The 22,045-nt window shown below is 42.4% G+C and overlaps 1 protein-coding gene across 5 annotated transcripts in view; it reads left to right on the forward strand.

Annotated features, from left to right (window-relative positions):
* The window catches only part of LOC134224743 (A disintegrin and metalloproteinase with thrombospondin motifs like), a 590,502-nt gene that overhangs the window by 92,336 nt on the left and 476,121 nt on the right, over nt 1–22,045 (forward strand). For all 5 annotated transcript variants that reach the window (XM_062704282.1, XM_062704283.1, XM_062704280.1 and 2 more), the window contains one exon: nt 15,718–15,804. In XM_062704282.1, coding sequence (XP_062560266.1) covers nt 15,733–15,804 — 72 coding nt within the window. In that variant the 5' untranslated portion in view covers nt 15,718–15,732. The remainder of the gene's footprint in view (nt 1–15,717; nt 15,805–22,045) is intronic.

The following is a 22,045-nucleotide window of genomic DNA, read 5'->3' on the forward strand; positions in this document are numbered from 1 at the left end:
AGTCTATATGACAGTCAAAAACCATCAATTTGCTTTATATTTGTTTTTTTTACCTCTCTGAAGAATTTTTCTCGACACATTTTATAATGAGCGAGAAAGGCATCATCACGCTAGGCGGATTAATCTGGGTTTTTCATATAGTTTTTATTCCTTTCTTTAGCTTCTAACATAGGCCAAATTAGGATCTTTGTATAAATCAAATTTGTATAATTTCAAATGGTCGCCTCTATGGATTTATTAAAGCAATCTACATTTCTAGCTTCGCTTTCGACGTCATTCAGTTGATACCACTTTGGAACCTTTCGTCTTGAGTCAAAGCTATATGCATATACTGCAAATGAATAATTGTACAGCAAACTTATTGTTTCGTCTCTAGTGTTTATGTGACACCCCTGTTTAGCTCCTAACTGGCATAATATACGTGAGCCTACATAGGCTTTCCTTTAAATGGTAACTCATGTGGGGGAAGGGTCATCTGGCCGAAACCCATTTGGTCGTAAGCCATTTGGCCGAATGTCTTTCCTAATTTCTCACTTTTCAAATGAACTGTATGGCCATGTGACCCTTTTGGCCAAACGACCCTTTCGGTCAAATTACTCTGTCGACCAAATGACCTTTTCGGCATAATGACCCGTTCGGCCAAATTACCCTTTCGGCTAAATGACACTTTCGGCAAAATGACCCAACCGGCCAAACGACCCTTTCGGTCAAATTACTCTGTCGACCAAATGACCTTTTCGGCATAATGACCCGTTCGGCCAAATTACCCTTTCGGCTAAATGACACTTTCGGCAAATCGACCCAACCGGCCAAACGACCGTTTCGGTCAAATTACTCTGTCGACCAAATGACCTTTTCGGCATAATGACCCGTTCGGCCAAATTACCCTTTCGGCCAAATGACTTATTCGGCCAAATGATCCTTTGGGCCAAATGACCCTTTCGGCTAGATGACCCTTTCGGCAAAATTACCCATCCGGCCAAACGACCCTTTCGGCCAAACGACCCTTTCGGCCAAACGACACTTTCGGCCAAACGACCCTTTCGGTCAAACAACACATTCGGCCAAATGACTTTCGGCCTAATGGTCTGTTCGGCCAAACAACTTTCGGCCTAGTGACATTCGGTCAAATGGCTTTCGGCCAAATGACCCTTAACCCTTCTCCTCTTATATTTAATAAAGTTTTGAAACTCCTATAGCCTATTTGGATTTTCTCTACGCGCTGTTTTTTTTACAGTTTGAGCTTGAACTTGATTGACCAGATCAGTTGTTTTTGCACAGAGAACCAACAGATGTTTGCTTGGGACTAGCACTCATCTTCAATGTACAAATACTGATGGTCTCATTTTTTAGTCAATGTAGGGAAGGGAGATGAAATGATGATGCAATCACTCGCCCACTGCAAACCGAATATACCTCTGCACTTGACACGAGCTCATGTGGAATTTTTGGTTTAGGTTTGAGAGGCAGAGGTTCGTCTTGGTTAACGAGCTGCCAATGTGATATATAGGAGAAAGCAACTGAAGGAATTTCTAAGTGGATGTAGGAAACGAGCTTTTCTAGTTCATTTCCAATTCTAGCAGCTACTGCAAGATAATAGTTGAATGTAGTCAATTTCCAGTTGAAGCGATTGCTAGAACATGAGAAATATAGAGAAAGATACAAAGTAGGAGAATAGAACGGACCTACGACCTCCTGCGTATGAGGCAAAAGCAGTAGCCATATGACTACCAAACCCGTTCTTACGTGTTGTTTTTTTTTTGTTTTTTTACGCGTTGTTTTTTTACAGTCTACAAACCTGTTCTATTCTCCTGTCCTACCTCATTTCTTTCATTTTTTTCCATGAGGAAAATGATGAGAAAGGCCAGTGAAGGTGATGATGGTACAAATCTCCCCAATTGCCTTTTTAGCCGACGTTCTGATACCTATTAGCGGCAGTTTCATATAATGTTTGTGATGATTCTGACAATTTATATTCACTCTTTGACCTATGGCTACTAATGTCCCTCGGTGTCACTTAAATCGCCCTCTGGGAGATCCGCAAAAACAGTCATTTCGGTTGGAGTATTGGGTGTCCCCTTAAATCGCATCTTCCATGTACCGTCGTAGCCCGTAAAAGAATAACTTTATAATGGGAGTTTTGTAGATCGTCAGTTTGGTACGGCGGCGAACTCTATTCGATCGGATCTTTTTTCAGAGTTCAAAGTACCATCGATTTCTGCCATGATGCGTCTCCGAATGTTTCTGCTGGTATCGTTATTAGAGGTCACCAGCGAGCCCAAGTACACGAATTCGTCAACCACCTCGAACCACCGATACCAACTTGTGGTGGGTGGCTTACATTGTCCTCTCTTGAGGCTCTTCCTGTCTTGTACTTCGTCTTCGATGTATTGATGACTCGTCCAATCCGTTTAGCTTCCCTTTTTAGTCTGATGTAGGCTTCCACCAAGTTCTTTGTCTATTTCTTCTTCTTATTATTGGCATTACATCCCCCATTGGGACATTAGCACCTCGCAGCTTAGTATTCTTCAAGCACTTCCACATTTGTTAACTGTAACGTTTCGAGCCAAGTATGCATTCGTATATCATGAGACTAACACGATGATACTTTTATGCCAGAAAATTTCCATGCCGAAAATGTTCTAGACCGAACCGTGAATTGAACCCAGCCACCTTTAGCATGGTCTTGCTTTGTAGCCGCGCATCTTACCGCACGTCTAAGGAAAGTCCCTCTTCTCATAGTAACGAACCTAAACATCAATATCGTCAGCGAAACCAAATATCTGAACGGACTTCGTGAAAATCGTATCACTCGTGTCAATCGCTGCCCTTCGTATTACTCCCTCCAAAGATCATCACCTTGCCGTAACCCTCTACGCGTTTCGAAGGGACTCGAGAATGCGCCTGAAACTCAAACTACGCACAACACCCGATCCATCGTCGCCTTGATCAACCGTATCAGTTAACCCGAAAATCTGTTTTCGTGCATTAGCTGCCATAGCTGGTCCCAATCGATAGTATCATATGCGGCTTTGAAGAAACTCAATACCAATGCTTGCTCTCATAGGAAGTAAAGAAGAATTGATAATTTTTTCTTAGAAATTGGTTAGTATTAGGATAAGGATCGTTGCGACCGATCGGTGGGTTGAGACACAATATATCATCGGTTCTGGAGCGAATCCCGTTGCTAATATAGATTTTTGGATGGTCCAACGGGCGGTCAGGAAGGACGAAATGCACTGCTGTGTCTTGATCGCACAGCCGAGGTGCCCGGAAGATACTGCTCAGGCTTAACTCGGGACGCCACGAGGGGACTGGATCCCTCCTTAGCCGTGCGATAAGACTCGCGGCCACAAAGCAATACCATGCTGGAGGTGACTGGGTTCGATTCCCGGTGCCGGTGTAGGCAATTTTCGGATTGGAAATAGTTTCGACTTCCCTGGGCATAAAAGTATCATCGTGTTAGCCTCATGGTATATGGAATGCAAAAATGGTAAACTGGTTTAGAAACCTTGCAGTTAATATCTGTGGAAGTGCTTAATGAACACTAAGCTGCGAGGCGGCTCTGTCCCAGTATGGGGATGTAATTCCAATAAGAAGAAGCCACGAGGGGACCGGACGCGTTGGTGGGGAATCTACTACTGCGTCTGCAGCGGTCATTCTGTACTGCTGGGGCTTGAACAGGCGAACAGGTTGCCGGAATGCACTGGTTTCCAAGAACTGTTGATAGGATGAAACGGACCTTTGGTCTTTGCCTTTGTCATATGACCAGTCTGTGCACCTGGGATATGTACGGGTCACAATGTGCCCGGAGTTCACTGGCCAGACGTCTCCGTGGCCTTATTAGGGCGACCAGGTTCATCGGTATGCGTCACTGCAGTTATAAAGGGCAACCCTAGTGGCCGCCAGAATCTACTTCTCTGAGTTAAACAGCCGAATGCTTATTGGAAATCTTTGCGATGGCTTGTACTTGAGTCCGGAACTAACTATCTAGTCTCCAACGGGCTGACCACGATGTCCTCTGTAGCGGAAGTGTCTGCTGGGATTCCACAGAGATTGGCCACGGGCCAGTACTGTGGAACATCACGTACGATGGAGTGAACCGTCTGAATCTCCCGCCTGGTGTAAACAAAGACGGTTTCGCGGAAAACTGGTTGGCCAGGAAACTTATGCTAGTACAGCACAAACCAGAAGTCATGGTGGTACACAATTGCAGTGGGTTGCAGCATACTGAGATCAGAAGAAATCTTCAAGACGGTTGATTCCAGGTTCATTAAGATTGTTAATCTATAATGAGTAATTCGAGCAGTTATTGAACAAACAATTGAGTAGGAATGAAAAAAGTTCTGACGACATCCGCTGAATGGAGTAAATATAGCCAATCGAGAGTTATAGAACAGTAATGCTGTTGCATCTGTTGCATGATGGGAGAAATTAGTTAGTCTCGATGTGATTGAAATGGGTTTGAAGAGGAGAAGAATCGTCCACCACTTTTGTTGCTCTCCTGTATTTTACCAAATTGCCAATATTTTCTAGGTTTTTGTAAAACTTGCTAGAGGTATACAATAATTTAATTATTTATGGATAATTTATATTCAGATGTTGGTTTCATCCGTGATTTCTTCATAGGTGTCGTGTCGCTTTGCCGCCATTTCTCCAAAACTGAGATTGTGTTTGAAATTTAAAATTTTCCAAACTGAAAACGCAACCTGCTCACTAGAGCTTTGAACACTGAATGACCCCATTTTTTTTCACGTAGTGGTCTGTAGCAATGCTGGCATTTCTTCCAGCCTGCTATGATTGAATTTCGAATTTTCTTTGATTTGCTTTATAGTATGCTGGCATTCTATGCCAGCCAACTGTGATTAAAATTCAAATTAGCTATCATTCGCGTTGTAGTATGCTGGCACTCGTCAGCCTACTGTGTTTAAATTCAAATTTGCTCTTATTCGCATGCTGGCATTCTCCATGCCAACTTCGATTGAAATTTTAGATTCGCTATTTTACCTGCCATTGATTATGGTAGTCAAACTACCAAATGTCTATTTCAAATTCCAATGTTGAAATTAATGTTTTTATGTTGCTAGTACATTTAAAAGTTTACTGGAGTCTAATATATCGTTTTCTTTGCATAAATTTAATTCATAATCAATGTTTCACTTTTTTTTTATATAGATATATATTTATGATCATTCGAATCAACCTATATTTTCAAATGCCTTTTTTTTCAAAAATAAAGTGTTGTTTAGCGCCCGTATTAAATAATAAATTTTATTTTCTTGTGTATGCAGAAAACATAGTTATTTCAACACATTTTTGTTAGTAATTAGTTTTCAGCTATAAATTTATTATTTAGCCCATCCCTGTGGCCAAGTATCCTACAATAGGCATCTCCTAAACTTACTCAGAGTTTGCAGAAATCGCTCTCAATAGATAACGAACAACAATAAAAAAACAAAAACTGTTCCGAATCATAACAAGCCAAGCCCAATAGTCGGAAAAAGTCGGTTTTTGGTCAAAACTAATTTTCTCGCTTTTTTCCAAGTTTATCCAATTTGAACGTCAGATAAAGTAAAATAATTGCCATTTATCCTACTTTAGGCGATGTTGGATGAATCCAATTCCTTCATTTCATCAAGCAATTCATAGAATTCTTCCATTGGATCAATTTCAGTTGAATTCTTCTTAGGCTGTGAGTTATCTTCCAACCCTAGAGGAATTTGTTGAACGCGGTCTGGCAGCTTATGCGTTTTTCTACTCAGCCTATACTCTAAATATACACTACATACAACTGGGTCACTTGTATCTAATAAGCGATTGAACACATCTTCAAGGTTATCAATTCTTGATATACGACGTGAATGCTTCATGCGGTATTCCCCGATGTATGTATCTCTCACAGGTAGAAGCATCTTCCTCAGGATATCTCCACCGTGAATAAGAACTTTATGCAAGGTTGGTGTCATCGGCTTCCACATATACTTTGCAACGAAGAACTTTGCCGTTTCATCACATAGTTCCTCAAATTTGAGAATAATTAGGCAACTGACAGGCTAGAGATATCAGCATTGTTTGTAAATTTAGAAGTAGCTCTCCATCTACTTCTAGAATCTTAGCCATTTTGGATGGATCTTCAAAAGCTCGCCTTGCAACATTACCTAGGATATGAAAAAATGATTTAAAGTTGTATACCTAAAACAGCTACTAAATATTAGTCTGTTGTACTTGTTCCTCCCGAAGGCTATGGCAAATGAAGCCTTAGGTAAAGTTCGTTCCAATAACGGTCCTGAATCTCCTTTTTACGCGCTGCTACCAGTTGTTTGTTCTTTTCCCCACGTACTTGTGCCTTCACAGGTAACTTATATGAGGTGTTCATAACAGCATCCAAAAGCCTCATCCACAAATGAAGCACTGAAAAGCCGTTGACCAACATATCTTCATTTGGTTGGAAGCCTTTTGCTTGTTCTAAATATTAATTTCAGATGGTGGATATATAGCAAACAGAGCTTGACTTCAGGTATGAAACATTCATAAAGCATTTTTCATTAAGCATAGTCAGGAAAAAGTCACAGTCAACAGCTAACATTTTGTCTACAACGTTTCATGAAGTTGGTTTTAAATTCTTTATTTCATTCTCGAAATCAACCTTCGTTCGACGAGTCAGCTCAGCAGTTTCTTTTTCAAATACGATGGATTTCGGCATGCATAACTTAACAAACTGAAGAGTAGCATTCACCCAAAGCACAATACTGTTGTCGCAAGTCAGCTTCAAAGGCAATGTTGAAGTGACAAAAAGTGATGATCGTTCACAGTTGAATACAGTTGATTGAACTGGGCTTGTGAAGAACTTCCATCAAATCCCCAGCACATTATTAATTTACTATTGATCTCCCGTTCATTGACAGATTTAATTTGGCGTTCTACGAATCCACATTAGCTCTGAGCGATATGACTGTATGATCAACCAGATCTTGCAAAGGTACGTTTCTGCTGTTTCTAGTACAACAACATTGTTTGGCCGACATGCTAGCGTGGCTTCCAGAATTCGACCGTACGATGGCAAAAAATATGACCATGCAGAATTGTCGTATTACGAATTTTACGGTATTACTCCTTTGTTAGTTCACCCTTCAACAAAAGTGCCAAAGCAGCATCGGGGGTCATCATACTACATACCTTGTTTAGTTCTCTTGTTCTCAATATTTTCATTTCCTTATATACAAGTTAACCCTCTAAGACCCGGGACGAACGGATTTTTTTCAAATGGCTCGCATTCAGCACCTGATCGTTGGAATTCCTCGCGGTTTCGTTTGTGCTCAATGGGAATAGCTATATTTTTGCTCTGATACATTTTCAAATAAAAATTTTTGTTCAGGTCCAAGTTATTGCTAAAAATAAGTGTGCGCGGGGGTGTTTTTTTCTATAATTCAAACATCTCTTCAATATTCATGCCCAAAATTAATCAAATCACCTATCAAACCAACCCAAACCAACTGCTCAAACTTCATGAAAACACATCAGGAGCACAAAGAACTCTGTTTGAATTTGAAATTGACCTACTGTAATTTTGACCAGGGCCGGCTTCATGGGTCCAGATGGGGAGGGCAAGGGCCATATCACCAAAAGCAATGAAACTGGGCATGCGACTGCTCAAACACCACACGAATCTGTTTCAAATGGAATTTGATCTTCTGAAATTTCAACCAGGGCCGGATTTAGGAGTGAAAATGGGGAAGGCAGGGGCCATATCACCAATTGCAATGAAACAGGGCATGCGACTGCTCAAACTCATCCTGCTCATCCTCCAAGAATTTCTGCCGAAGTTCCTCCGGAAGTTCCTTCAGAAATTCCTTCGGAAATCCCTCCAGGAATTCATTCGGAAGTTCATTCAGGAAATCTTATAGAAGTTCCTCCGGGAATTCCTTCGGAAATTCCTCCAGGAATTCCTCCGGAAGATCTTTCAGGAAATCCTCCGGAAAATCCTCCAAGAATTTCTGCCGAAGTTCCTCCGGGAATTCCTCCGGAAGTTCTTTCAGGAATTCATTCGGAAATTCCTCCAGCAACTCTTTCGGAAATTCCTCCAGGAATTCATTCGGAAGTTCCTCCAGGAAATCCTATAGAAGCTCCTCCAGGAATTCATCCGGAAGTTTTTCCAGGAAACCCTACGGAAGTTCCGCCATGAATTCTTCCGGAAGTTCCTCCAGGAATTCATCCAGATGTTCCTACAAGAATTTCCCTCAAAGTTCCTTCAGGAATTTCCCGGAAGTTCCTTCAGGAATTCCTTCGGAAGTTTCTCCAGGAATTCCTCCGGAAGTTCCTTCATAAATACTTTCGAAAGTTCCTCCAGGAATTCGCCGGAAGTTCCTCCAGGAATTCATCCGGATGTTCCTACAAGAATTTCTCTCGAATTTCCTCCAGGAATTTCCCGGAAGTTCCTTCAGGAATTCCTTCGGAAGTTTCTCCAGGAATTCCTCCAGAAGTTCTTCCAGGAATTCCTCCGGAAGTTCCTCCAGGAATTCCTCCGGAAGTTCCTCCAGGAATTCCTCCGGAAGTTCCTCCAGGAATTCCTCCGGAAGTTCCTCCAGGAATTCCTCCGGAAGTTCCTCCAGGAATTCCTCCGGAAGTTCCTCCAGGAATTCCTCCGGAAGTTCCTCCAGGAATTCCTCCGGAAGTTCCTCCAGGAATTCCTCCGGAAGTTCCTCCAGGAATTCCTCCGGAAGTTCCTCCAGGAATTCCTCCGGAAGTTCCTCCAGAAATTCCTCCGGACGTTCCTCCAGGAATTCCTCCGGAAGTTCCTCCAGGAATTCCTCCGGAAGTTCCTCCAGGAATTCCTCCGGAAGTTCCTCCAGGAATTGCTCCGGAAGTTCCTCCAGGAATTGCTCCGGAAGTTCCTCCAGGAATTTCCCCGGAAGTTCCTCCAGAAATTCCTCCGCAAGTTCCACCAGGAATTTCTCCGGGAGTTCCTCCAGGAATTCCATTGGAAGTTCCTCCAGGAATTCATCCAGATGTTCCTACAAGAATTTCCCTCAAAGTTCCTTCAGGAATTTCCCGGAAGTTCCTTCAGGAATTCCTTCGGAAGTTTCTCTAGGAATTCCTCCGGAAGTTCCTTCATAAATACTTTAGAAAGTTCCTCCAGGAATTCGCCGGAAGTTTTCCAGGAATTCATCCGGATGTTCCTACAAGAATTTCCCTCGAATTTCCTCCAGGAATTTCCCGGAAGTTCCTTCAGGAATTCCTTCGGAAGTTTCTCCAGGAATTCCTCCAGAAGTTCCTCCAGGAATTCCTCCGGAAGTTCCTCCAGGAATTCTTCCGGAAGTTCCTCCAGGAATTCCTCCGGAAGTTCCTCCAGGAATTCCTCCGGAAGTTCCTTCAGGAATTCCTCCGGAAGTTCCTCCAGAAATTCCTCCGGACGTTCCTCCAGGAATTCCTCCGGAAGTTCCTCCAGGAATTCCTCCGGAAGTTCCTCCAGGAATTCCTCCGGAAGTTCCTCCAGGAATTCCTCCGGAAGTTCCTCCAGGAATTCCTCCGGAAGTTCCTCCAGGAATTCCTCCGGAAGTTCCTCCAGGAATTCCTCCGGAAGTTCCTCCAGGAATTCCTCCGGAAGTTCCTCCAGGAATTCCTCCGGAAGTTCCTCCAGGAATTTCTCCGGAAGTTCCTCCAGAAATTCCTCCGGAAGTTCCACCAGGAATTTCTCCGGGAGTTCCTCCAGGAATTCCATTGGAAGTTCCTCCAGGAATTCCATCGGAAGTTCCTTCAGGAATTCCTTCGGAAGTTCCTTCAGGAATTCTCTCGGAAATTCCTCCAGGAATTTTTTCGGAAGTTCTTTCAAGAATTTTTCCAGAAGGTGCTCCGGAGGAATTCCTGGAGGAACTTCCGGAGGAATTCCTGGAGGAACTTCCGGAGGAATTCCTGGAGGAACTTCCGGAGGAATTCCTGGAGGAACTTCCGGAGGAATTCCTGGAGGAACTTCCGGAGGAATTCCTGGATGAACTTCCGGAGGAATTCCTGGAGGAACTTCCGGAGGAATTCCTGGAGGAACTTCCGGAGGAATTCCTGAGGAACTTCCGGAGGAATTCCTGAGGAACTTCCGGAGGAATTCCTGGAGGAACTTCCGGAGGAATTCCTGGAGGAACTTCCGGAGGAATTCCTGGAGGAACTTCCGGAGGAATTCCTGGAGGAACTTCCGGAGTAATTCCTGAGGAATTTCTGAGGAACTCATTTCATAGGTTTATCCTCAATCAGAGTTCTGCTGAACCATTGATTGTCATGAGGTCAGGAATCCTGAGGATTCAGAGGATTCCTGACCTCATGACAATCAATGGTTCAGCAGAACCACAGTTGAGGATAAACCTGTAAGAATTGAGTCCCTGAGGAAGGTCCCAAACGGACCGAAACTTTGGACAAGATTAAATAACAGTGTTTTGATTTTGTCAAGACTGAAAAGCCATCTCCGAATCATTAAACTACAGTCGAAATTAATACTTCCGTAGGAATTCCTGCAGGAACTTCCGGAGGAATTCCTGGAGGAACTTCCGGAGGAATTCCTGGAGGAACTTCCGGAGGAATTCCTGGAGGAACTTCCGGAGGAATTCCTGGAGGAACTTCCGGAGGAACTCCTGGAGAAACTTCCGAAGGAATTCCTGAAGGAACTTCCGCGAAATTCCTGGAGGAACTTCGAGAGAAATTCTTGTAGGAACATCCGGATGAATTGCTGGATGAACTTCCGAAAGAATTCATGGCGGAACTTCCCGAGGGATTTATGGAGGAACTTCCGGAAGAATTCATGGAGGAACTTCCGGAGGAATTCGTGGAGGAATTCCTGGAGGAACTTCCGTAGGGTTTCCTGGAGGAACTTCTGAAGGAATTCCTGGAGAAACTTCTATAGGATTTCCTGGAGGAATTTCCGAATGAATTCCTGGAGGAATTTCCGAATGAATTGCTGGAGGAATTTCCGAAGGAATTCCTGAAGGAACTTCCGGAGGAATTCCCGGAGGAACTTCTATAAGATTTCCTGGAGGAACTTCCGAATGAATTCCTGGAGGAATTTCCGAATGAATTCCTGGAGGGATTTCCGAAGGAATTTCTGAAGGAACTTCCGGAGGAACTTCGGCAGAAATTCTTGGAGGATTTTCCGGAGGATTTCCTGAAAGAACTTCCGGAGGAAATGCTGGAGGAACTTCCGGAGGAATTCCTGGAGGAACTTCCGGAGGAATTCCAAGAGGAACTTCCGGAGGATTTCCTGGAGGAACTTCCGGAGAAATTCCTGGAGGAACTTCCAGGGAAATTCCTGGAGGAACTTCCGGAGAAATTCCTGGAGGAACTTTTGGAGGAATTCCAGGAGGAACTTCTGGACGAATTCCTGGAATATTTTCCGGAGAAATTCCTGAAATTTGTATCAGAGCAGTTTCAAGTTCAATCAAAATACTTTGAGCTCCTGATGTGTTTTCATGATGTTTAAGCAGTCCGCTCTCCATATTTTCACCCCTGAATCCGGCCCTGGTTGAAATTTCAGAAGGTCAATTTCAAATGCAAACAGAGTTCTTTGAGATCCTGATGTGTTTTCATGAAGTTTGAGCAGTCGCATGCCCACTGCCCAGTTTTATTTCTATTGGTGATATGGCCTTTGCTCTCCCCATTTGGACCCCTGAATCCGGTCCTGGTCAAAATTTTGGAAAGACAATTTGAAGTTCGAGCAGAATTCTTTGAGCTCCTGATGTGTTTTCATGAAGTTTGAGCAGTCGCATGCCCAGTTTCATTACTTTTGGTGATATGGCCCTTGCTCTTCCCATTTGGACCCCTGAATCCGGCCCTGGTCAAAATTTCAGAAGGTCAATTTCAAATTCAAACAGAGTTCTTTGTGCTCCTGATGTGTTTTCATGAAGTTTGAGCAGTCGCTTGCCCTGTTTCATTGCAATTGGTGATATGGCCCCTGCCCTCCCCATTTTCACTCCTAAATCCGGCCCTGGTTGAAATTTCAGAAGATCAATTTCCATTTGAAACAGATTTCTTTGAGCTCCTGATGTGTTTCCATGGTGTTTGAGCAGTCGCATGCCCAGTTCCATTGCTTTTGGTGATATGGCCCTTGCTCTTCCCATTTGGACCCCTCAAGCCGGCCCTGGTCAAAATTACAGAATTCAATTTCAAATTCAAACAGAATTATTTGAGCTCCTGATGTGTTTTCATGAAGTTTGAGCAGTCGCATGCCCAGTTTCATTGCAATTGGTGATATGGCCCCATGGTCACCCCCATTTCGACCCCTAAATCCGGCCCTGATAAGAATTTCAGAAAGTCAATTTCAATTGAAAATTAAATATTTAAAACTCCTGATTTTTAAATTTGTGCAGCCGCATGCTCATGCAAATTTCATTGTAATTGAATTTTTAGCCCATACTCTACCATTGTAACCCCTGAATGCGGCCCTGAATTCAGTCAATCCTGCCCTACTCAAATGGTGAAAACATCGGAATCGACTAAAAATCTTTACAAATATCTTTTTGGGTTGGTTTGATGGGTGATTTGATAAATTTTAGGCATGAACACGTCCAGAATATTGAAGAGATGTTTGAATTATAGAAAAAACACCCCCGCGCACACTTATTTTTAGCAATAACTCGGACCTGAACAAAAATTTTTATTTGAAAATGTATCAGAGAAAAAATATAGCTATTCCCATTGACCACAAACGAAACCGCGAGGAATTCCGATGATCAGGTGCTGAATGCGAGCCATTTGAAAAAAATCCGTTCGTCCCGGGTCTTAGAGGGTTAATAAAGATACTACCTTTGCATCGCCGTTCTTAGCAGCTACATACCTCGCTGTGTCGAGAGCAAAGTTAGTATTCTGATAAAAAATCTTAAAAGCTTCCTTGATAGATCTCCTTCGCGAACGTGTCGATTGACCATCATATGAAAGTCTCGGTCTACCTCCTCCATCTTGAAGTACTTTTTACTTGAATAAAAGTAATGAAAAGTTAAAAAAATACCCTGAAATAGTTTTTTTTCTAAACTGCTCTATTTTGGAAATGTGCAAAAATGTGCAAACTTTTTCAATGCTCCTTAAAAGGTGTGATGGTACCCTCGAAGGTAATACATGTGAAGCGGTGGCGACATGCGGCGACAAGAGGTGTTTAATGTCAAAATCGTCTGACTGTAACATTTCTGATATTTTCCCAAGGGCCACTTTTAAGGCTAAAAAAAGTTAAAACAATTTTCAAACCAGATTTCAATCAACGTGCATGAAAACATAGTTTATTGGCTATGTATTACCATCAATATAAGCATAAAATCTTCAAAATCGTGTTTTGGTAGTTTTGGTTGCCCTCTTGTATGGAGCCCGACCATTGTGTCATGGTAACAAATTTATCAAACTTGTATACAAATGCTAAAAAAAGAATTGGATAGGCAGCCCCTAAAAGGAAGTGATGATACCACTTTGTTCTCGCTCATTTTGTGTTGGGTACCGCACTGCTGTGTAGAACAAGTTGATATGGAACCAGTGCTCCCTGCGTTTCGAGCTTCATGCGGTATAGCCTCCCGAATCAGTTCTTCATTATGACAGCTTGCGAAAAAAGTATCTCGCGGTATGCTACATATCGTATATGTATACAAAGATGATAAGTGAGAGACTTTTTCATTCTCTTCTGGATTCAATCCCTGTTTACGACACAAATCTTCCAATTAATTTGAGGGCATTTTTGTTTGAGTTAAATTAATGGAACTTTGCAGTAATAACCGCGAACGTATCCAATAGAGTCACCCTCCATCGTTATTAATAACACAGTCTAGTCCGCTTTAGGCCAAAAGTCACCGACAGCGGCACCGACAAGGTCTGGACGGACGGTTTGTTGAACTATTTCAAAACACACCCACCTTGCGGGCTACAAGGCATAGGCGTGTAGACCACAGCTCACCTAGCGCCGAGAATGAATGTCTGGCAGTCGCCGCACGTCAAAAGGGTGCAGCATCTAACGGAACTATCACTCCAGGTTTGTGCTCTGCTCCTAATATAAGTGCACACAATCACCCCCAGCAGCGTGCCATATACTGATCGTGACTAACTGAACTACTTACGTCTCATACGCACACAAAAAGTGTGGATCAAATACATACTCGAGTGCCTTCACCGGTTCACATCTACAGGTGTTTGCACTCATAAATCACTCGAGAGCAAGGCGAAAGTTTACCGCCTTCAGGTGAGAAGGAATGCAGGATTCAATCTCCCTCCCGAAGTCAGTTAGTCAGTTAGGGCTGCGGCTCTCAATTCGATTCCAAGTCCATGATGGAATGACTCAATTCCAGTCGGGTAGTTAGCTTAGGGTTTCAACCCTAAACTGAATCATGCTGCGATTGAAAGTACTTATCGATTGAGCCAATCTACATTACGATTTTAGCGCAACTGCAATCAAAATTGATAATTGGAATTTTACCATGCTGGACTTCAAACGTAGAAACACAGTCAGTCCGAAATTGGAATTTGTTCGCTATTCCGTCAGTGGAGGACTGGAGGTCCCATCGTTCAGTACAAAATTGGAGCGATCACTTCCACAACCCATAAAGATCACGTCTTTCTGACACTTATTGCTGCTTCAGCAACATAGTAAACGAGATAGGTCTAAAAGCCATGGATAATTTTGCATAATTGAGAGTGTGCGCGGACCCACACACGATGGGCTTGATATCATCCAAACGAGAAAAAAAATCGACAAAAACATGACTTCACTCGATTGAGCACTACAATCAACAACGACCGAATTATGGTAATCGAACGAGCGATTTAATGCCTTAATGGTCATATTTCATCTGAAGTCCGCAGTCAGTGTCGATAGGCCGATCATATGCTGCTGTTCGTCGAAACCTGGGTCAACTCGAACGTGGCAGTTTGGCTACCATGTGGGTAACTGGTCATCAGAAGTAGGGTTGCTGACAATGGTTGCCAGCAGATGGTGCGACGATGGTGCGAAGACGTGGGAAATTGTTTGGAGAAAATTGATTTTTGTCCTTTTTTCCTGACTGATAAATAATGGTGTGCCTCCGAAAACTGCAAAGGGGGTTTGGTCGTACTCAATTTGAGCGCATAAATCGTTGTCGACAAGCAATTCTTTTTCAATTACAAGGTTTTTCGGTGGTGGTCGACATGTGGACACTTATGGGGAAAAATCAATTTCTTTTAATCAGTTAAACGGCTTGTAATTGCTGGGTTGGATCAGATTGGTCCTTGAGCATATTTTGTATTAATTTTTTTTCAGGGCTGGTTATCAATTTGATAAATTGATTTGTATTAATTGGTGTTTCGACATATTTTCCCCTGGGAATGAGAAATTTAAATTTTGACAGAAGAATAAATGAATGTTCCATAGAAAATTCAAAATTACCAGAAATGCGAGAATTATCAGGAGGGAATAATTAATCTACATAAACTATAACTTGACATGAAATTACCATAATGGATTTAAAAACTGTGGTCTATTCGTTTTAGAATATTTTCTTGAAAATATTTAGTCCATTTCGGAATGGTTGCCGCACTTTACTGCCTCACAGTACAATTCGATCATTGACTCAAAACTCATTGATTGTTATGTTTCCAGCTTTATCTATTCTAGAATAAAAATGCATCTTAATTAGAATATGATTAACCCCTGAACCATTAGCCGCCACTTTACACGTTATCTTATCTATAACAATAAAAACTAACTTCTACTCGTTATCCACCTCGTTTCAGACCCACCCCGCCAAGATGACGCGACTTGGCCTGTATGTAGCCGCGTCATGGACGATATTTTGTACCTACAGCGTTGCTATGCCCGACGTAAGTATCCCAAGACTGCTTTTAAGCCATACGACTTCAGTCTATTCTAAGCGCGTTGATAGCAGGCAATAGAACAAACATTCCTCAACAAACAACCGAGAATGCACACGCCTGATGTCTGCTGCCCGTACCTGAGACCTGTGCTGCGGCCTACAGTTTGTGTTTAGTAACGCTAATAACTATGATCACTTCACTCAGGTGCCTACTGTTCGAGTATCTAATTAAAATATCCATCGGATCGAATCGAGACATTTGAGAGCGACAACGGCGATGGCTACGACTATTGAATGAAAGTGTGTACTTAATTTTTACTGCCTAGATCGCAAACAGTGAGCAGCTTTTAGTCGGCGAGCTTCGTTCGAGTCGAGGTGTATCGTCCAGCATCAGCCGTAGGTAATTGCTGATCTGCTTCGTGAGAATTTCCTGCCCTACGGGCCGAGAGGTTGCCTACTTATGAGCAATAGATATGCAGTGAGAAATGCACGTTAACTCGATCAGCGTACTTCAGTTAAGTTGAAGCAGCAATGACTTTGTGGAGATTGGTGTACCCCTTGCATATCATTAAGATGGAGAATTTGTTTGTATCGGCGCTTGCTTGCCTCCCAATTTCGCACATGAGAGTAAATCTTCTATATTTTTGGTTAGAATTATTACCAACAATATTTTTTTTTGATAACGTGTTTTGAATTCATTCATTGGAGCATTGACATTTTGGTACAATTTGAGTATGAAAATAGACTTTATTTATTTATTCTTTATTTGTAAATTGTAATAAATTATAAACTATCAAAAAATTTAAAAAAAAAAGAATAAAAAAGAATCCCATTGCTTTTGATGCCCGAAATAGATTTTTTCACCTAACACAAGTTTGTGATATTCACAAAATCAAACTCAGTTTGATATCGTAGGAATCGTATAAATCATTTGTATTTACAAAGGGTGGATGAAGCAGATCATCATTGTAAGGTCAGCTTAGATTTTCATCAACATCATAGGAAGCATCAAAGAGATTCAAAACAACTATAGAAAGAGGAATTGAAAAAAACCGTAAGTGAGGGATAAGTAGTACTTGTTGTACTCGGTCACTCAAACTTACACAGGCGCTCACCCCATGAGAGGCTTACTTGGATACTCACTCTGACGAACCTGACACACACCCTGGTGCTCCCCTGACACTCTCTTAACACACAATATGAGGCTTACTTGGACACTCACTCTGACACCCCACTGTCATGCCTTGAGGTCTCGATAGCGCTAGCCTTTCCGCATTCACTACCTAATCACAGGATAGTCATACATGCTGATAATCGACTGCTGCTCGGCACGCTTGATTCTCTGCATACTGCAGGCAATCTGAGTGCTTGCAGTCGAAAATGCGTTCCACTTCTTCACCGCTTGACACATCCTCACGATAAGGGTCTAGGTTGTGTCCCGACCGCAAACGTCTAGCATTGCTCTTCATTCGAAGTCGAAACGAGGACGAAACTTCTCCATAGGGTCTTCCTACCCAGCTCGATATGTTAGGCATCAGCCGGTGGGTCCACCTACCTTTCGAAGAGCTATTCAACTCGCGCTGCCATCTAGCAATCGAAGTCACCCTGATGCGTTCGCGGAACACACTCCTCGTCTTCCCGGATGACCAGCCCGACTGTTGACGATAACCATCTCCGTCTTATGTTGAGCAAGTTCCAGGCACTGTAGCGTTCATTCAATTCGCCACCGTGCAAATCGCGTGTGCTGCGGTTAGTTCTACCTCGGGCATTGACTCCCCGTGGACGTCCAGGGTTACGTCATCGGCGAAGTCGACGAGCTTGACACCAGGAGGGAACTTGAGTCTTAGAACCCCATCATACATAAGGTTCCATAATACCGGACCCAGTATTGATCTTGGGTCCGCGACGTTAGGCATAAGTACGTTGGGCATAATAAACGTTACGCATATGGCATTATGGACGTTAGACATAATTTTGCCTTCTTTATGTCATGAGCTGTTCTTTTGGGCATTTTATGCCTAACGGGGTATACCCTTCCTTGTGGAATTCCTGCGGTATTAGGAACGCTTCTCTGGCCGGGGTCTCGTATAATAGTACGGTACAGGCCGATTTGCAGGATAAGCTGACGTAACGACAGCGCGATGGCATCCCAGCTTGCGCTGTTCAATGCATTCTTCACATCAAATGTCACTAACGCACAGTATCGAATACTTCGCCTCAGCCGTGTTTACCACTGAGCTGATAGCGTCCTTCCTTACGAAAACTGAACTTGCTTTACAGGCATCAGGGTTCAGCCCGTTGAGGCCTCTCCAGCAATTTGCCCTTCATGTCGATTAGACAGATTGTCCAGTACGCCGAAGGATCGCTAGGCGGCTTTCCGGGCTTCAGCAATACATAGTACCAACTTCTGCCTATCCATCTATTGGGGAAACTACTATTGGGAAAAACTTGAGGCATCTCTGAATAGCCAGCTTGAAGATGTTCGGATTCGCTATGATTGCTGCCTTGAGAGCGCTGGAAGGAGCTCCATCAGGCCCTGGAGCTTTGTACGTTGCCACTTTGCCAGGGAGCCACGGCGAGTAACTCTTCATTTGTCACCGGAGCCACCATTTCGGCCACACCCATAAAGCCGTGCGGTGCAGGAGGCCATCGCCAACCTAACCGGTGGCCGTTCGGGGGTGAATAGCACCCTTTGGTCTTGACGGTCAAAATCATATAGGCTTCGCCCACAGATTCGCGTTGGCACATTCGCCCAGGTTGTCGAAAGACGCTCTCTTGCTGTTCTTAATGGCTTTGTTAAGGGCCAGTTTCGCAGCTCGCAACACTTCACGGCGATTCGCTCTTATCTCCTTGGTGCGGCCACGTTGCATCCTTCGTCTTGCATTAAGGTAGGTTGATAGAAGGGTTGCAATCTCAGCACTCCACCAATATACCGGGCGTTTGCCATTACTCGACAGGGCATTTCTCGGCACGGTGGCGTCGCACAGTGCTTTGAACGTATGGAGCTACGGGACCAAAATCATAACTTACATTCTACCCGTTTTAACTCAATAGTGGTTTTGCAAAAATTGTTGTAAACTAGTTTTTCTACTATTTGCATTATTGACCTATGTTAAACTGATAATTGCATAAGTGGCGTAAATGCCAAATTTCATAACATAAAATATGCTTCATATAATCTACAGGGGATGGACAAAATAAGTAGGATAGGCAAATTTAGGGTAAAATTAGATGCGCATGTGATCTTAGTTATTATCCGATTTTGACAAATCAGGCATGCCTGAACTAGAAAATAAATGCAGTTTGACGGTATGTTCATGGAACTGACTATGGCCACCGGATTCCGGAGATATTCTGGGTTTTTCGGAGGTAGGTTCAAAACCGTAAATTTGAGGTGGATATTAGGAAAAGTTGCGGTAAAAAATTGAATAATATTAGCAATCACAAATGAAGTAGGGCTCTTGCGGATTGGAACCATATATTGAGATTTGGAATCGGACCAGAATCAAATGAGATATGGCCATTTTTCTATAATCGGTTCCGATCGATACTTATCAAAGGAGTCAGGTCACAACTTCATTTGAATCTCGCTTTTTGATAGATCGTCCACAATGATTTTAATCCAGAAGGCTTCTAATGTGTCAAGAATGAAAAACCAATTGAATAAACGGTTCCTGAAGTCGCTTGGACGCCCCAGGGAAACTGTGGATGGGGACATTTAAGTTTTAGCATCAAAATCAGTCATTCGACGACTTCTTTTTCATGGTTTTTGTCAGGAAGCGAAGTATGAATTTAAAATGGTCCATTTATGATTCTGACCGCTTCCAAGACCCACAAATTGCCCCTGGGGAATCTGTTGAAGGGGACATTTTAGTTTAAGTATCATAACCAGTCATCCGACGGCTCTTTTCTTGTGGTTTTGATTAGGAAGCGAAAAATGAATATAAAATGGACCATTGAGGGCTCTGACCGCTTTCTTGAGACAGATTGGCCAACCAAAACCAGTCATACACCGGCTCTTTTTTTATAGTTTTCGATCAGGAAGCGAAGTATGAATACAAGATGGACCATTGACGGCTCTGACTGCTCTCAGGAACTACTGATTGCCCCGGGGTTGTCTGTGAAAATAATCGTCTTTCGATCTGGAAACGAGTTATAAATATGAAATGCCAGGATCATTTTAAAAATATTACCCGAATCATTTTTTTCAGTTTCATTACTGCCTACTTCATACTCTGCTTCCTGATCCGAAGCCATGAAAAAAGAGCAGTGGATTGACTGGTTTTGGTGCTAGAATATAAAATGTCCCCTTCCACAGGTTCTTTGGGGGCATCCCAGCGACTCCAGGAACCGTTTATTCAATTGGTTTTTCATTCTTGACAAATTAGAAGCCTTCTGGAATAAAATCATAGTGGACGATCTATCAAAAAGCGAGATTCAAATGAAGTTGTGGCCTGACCCCTTTGATAAGTATCGATCGGAACCGATTATAAACCGATTATCGGATGATAACTAAGATAGTTACAACACATCTAATTTTACCCTAAATTTGCCTATCCTACTTATTTTGTCCATCCCCTGTAGATCCATTTGGGAAAATTGTTACTTATGTTAAATTCTGATGGATCAGAAGAGAGCAGCATATAATTCATCAGGTCTGTGTTGGTATTGACTCTCAATACTTCAAACGATTTCCTCTGATAATCTTGTGGGTGGCTCTGAACGCTTCCTCTGATAATTGGCCAACGGGAAATTCAAAAGCTTCCATAATGTCTATACACAATTTTAGATAAAGCTCTTTTGTACGGAATACAAGTTGCTTGTAATTATGCAAGTCACGACGACAAAATACGAAGAATCGTTGTAAAATTTCCAATGAGTTTCCAAGTCGATTCCTGTAATTTCTGAACTGGTTTTTGGGTTAGCGAAAAATTTCAGTACAGTGTTGCCATCGTTACTCGGACCGTATCCTGGCTTCGGCTTGCGGACGAATAAACTCATCTTAGTTTTGCAATGGCTTGAAGTCCTGTGTAAATGAAAAACATTTATATTTTTTTTCATATTATAAAATGTTTAGTTTACAACAACTTATAAGCGATGTGGATCAAATAATTTTTTTTGATCCAGTAATGGAGTGGTGAAATGCCAAATTCATTTTGGCGTATTTCCTTGATTTTATCGTCAATACTATTTGAATGTTCAAAATTGTGTGGAAACCTTTCTTTACAAACTGGATTGGTCAGAAAGATGTTGAACATGGCCGCGGATTTGACCAGAGGATAGTGTTGTTTTCAATGTCGATGATTTTTAATGGAACTAGAGCCACGACAAGCAGGCTCTCATTTCAGCTCTCAGCCTCCGAACATTTCTGTTTGTAGGTTCTATGTCCTGAGCTTCCATCAAAACCCCATTTGCATACAAGTTTTACCGTCCTTGAGCTCTCTACCGAAAGTTTCTGCATAATGCGAGGTACAATTCATTAGGTCTTGCAAATCAACCTCAGCGGACGTTTCAGACGCGGAAACCTGTTTAGGAATGATTTTTTTCCTTCTCCTTTTTCAGCGCTTAAAGGCTAGGAAGAAGATTTGCATGTACCTCATTTAAAGTACTTCGAAGCAGATTGTACTTTCTTTTGGATAAATCCAAGTCAATATATAACGCCACTGCTAGTGCCGAGGTCTTCCCTTAGCGATATTGAATGAATACTCGGCAATTCCTTTAATATTTGTATTTGGCTTGTGAGCGAGATTTACCAACAAAGACAACCAGCGAGAGTTTTGCTTCTCAAATTTCTCGAATGATCCAAAAACCATCTTTGATCAATTCTAAAACAAAGAAATTTGCAAAACTGCTTTAGTTTATTCTCAAGTTCCTCGGAAAAATCACCTGGGTTATATAAACCAGACAGAAACTTCAACGCATGATCTTTTCGTTGGGACGGATCCACGGAAAGCCACTATTGTATGTATCCATGTTATTGAACGCAAGTGTATCAACAAAAAAATCGTTAACAGCTATTAATAGAGTAGGGGGGAAGATGGCTTTGGCAGGTTTTGTTCTATTATTGGCAGGGGGGTTTTTGTCGACCAAATTTTATGAAATTTGGCCGCAATATTCTTTGATATGCAAAGAATGTTTAAGCCAAATTTGAGCCGACTCAGTCATAAAAAAAACCCCCTGCCAATCAAGGATGTTATCGATCATTTAGTATTTTGCGTTCGATCATTTAGTAGTTTGTCAATAACTCA

Source organism: Armigeres subalbatus, chromosome 3, assembly GCF_024139115.2.
Source record: "Armigeres subalbatus isolate Guangzhou_Male chromosome 3, GZ_Asu_2, whole genome shotgun sequence".
NCBI classification, from domain to species: Eukaryota; Metazoa; Arthropoda; class Insecta; order Diptera; family Culicidae; genus Armigeres; species Armigeres subalbatus.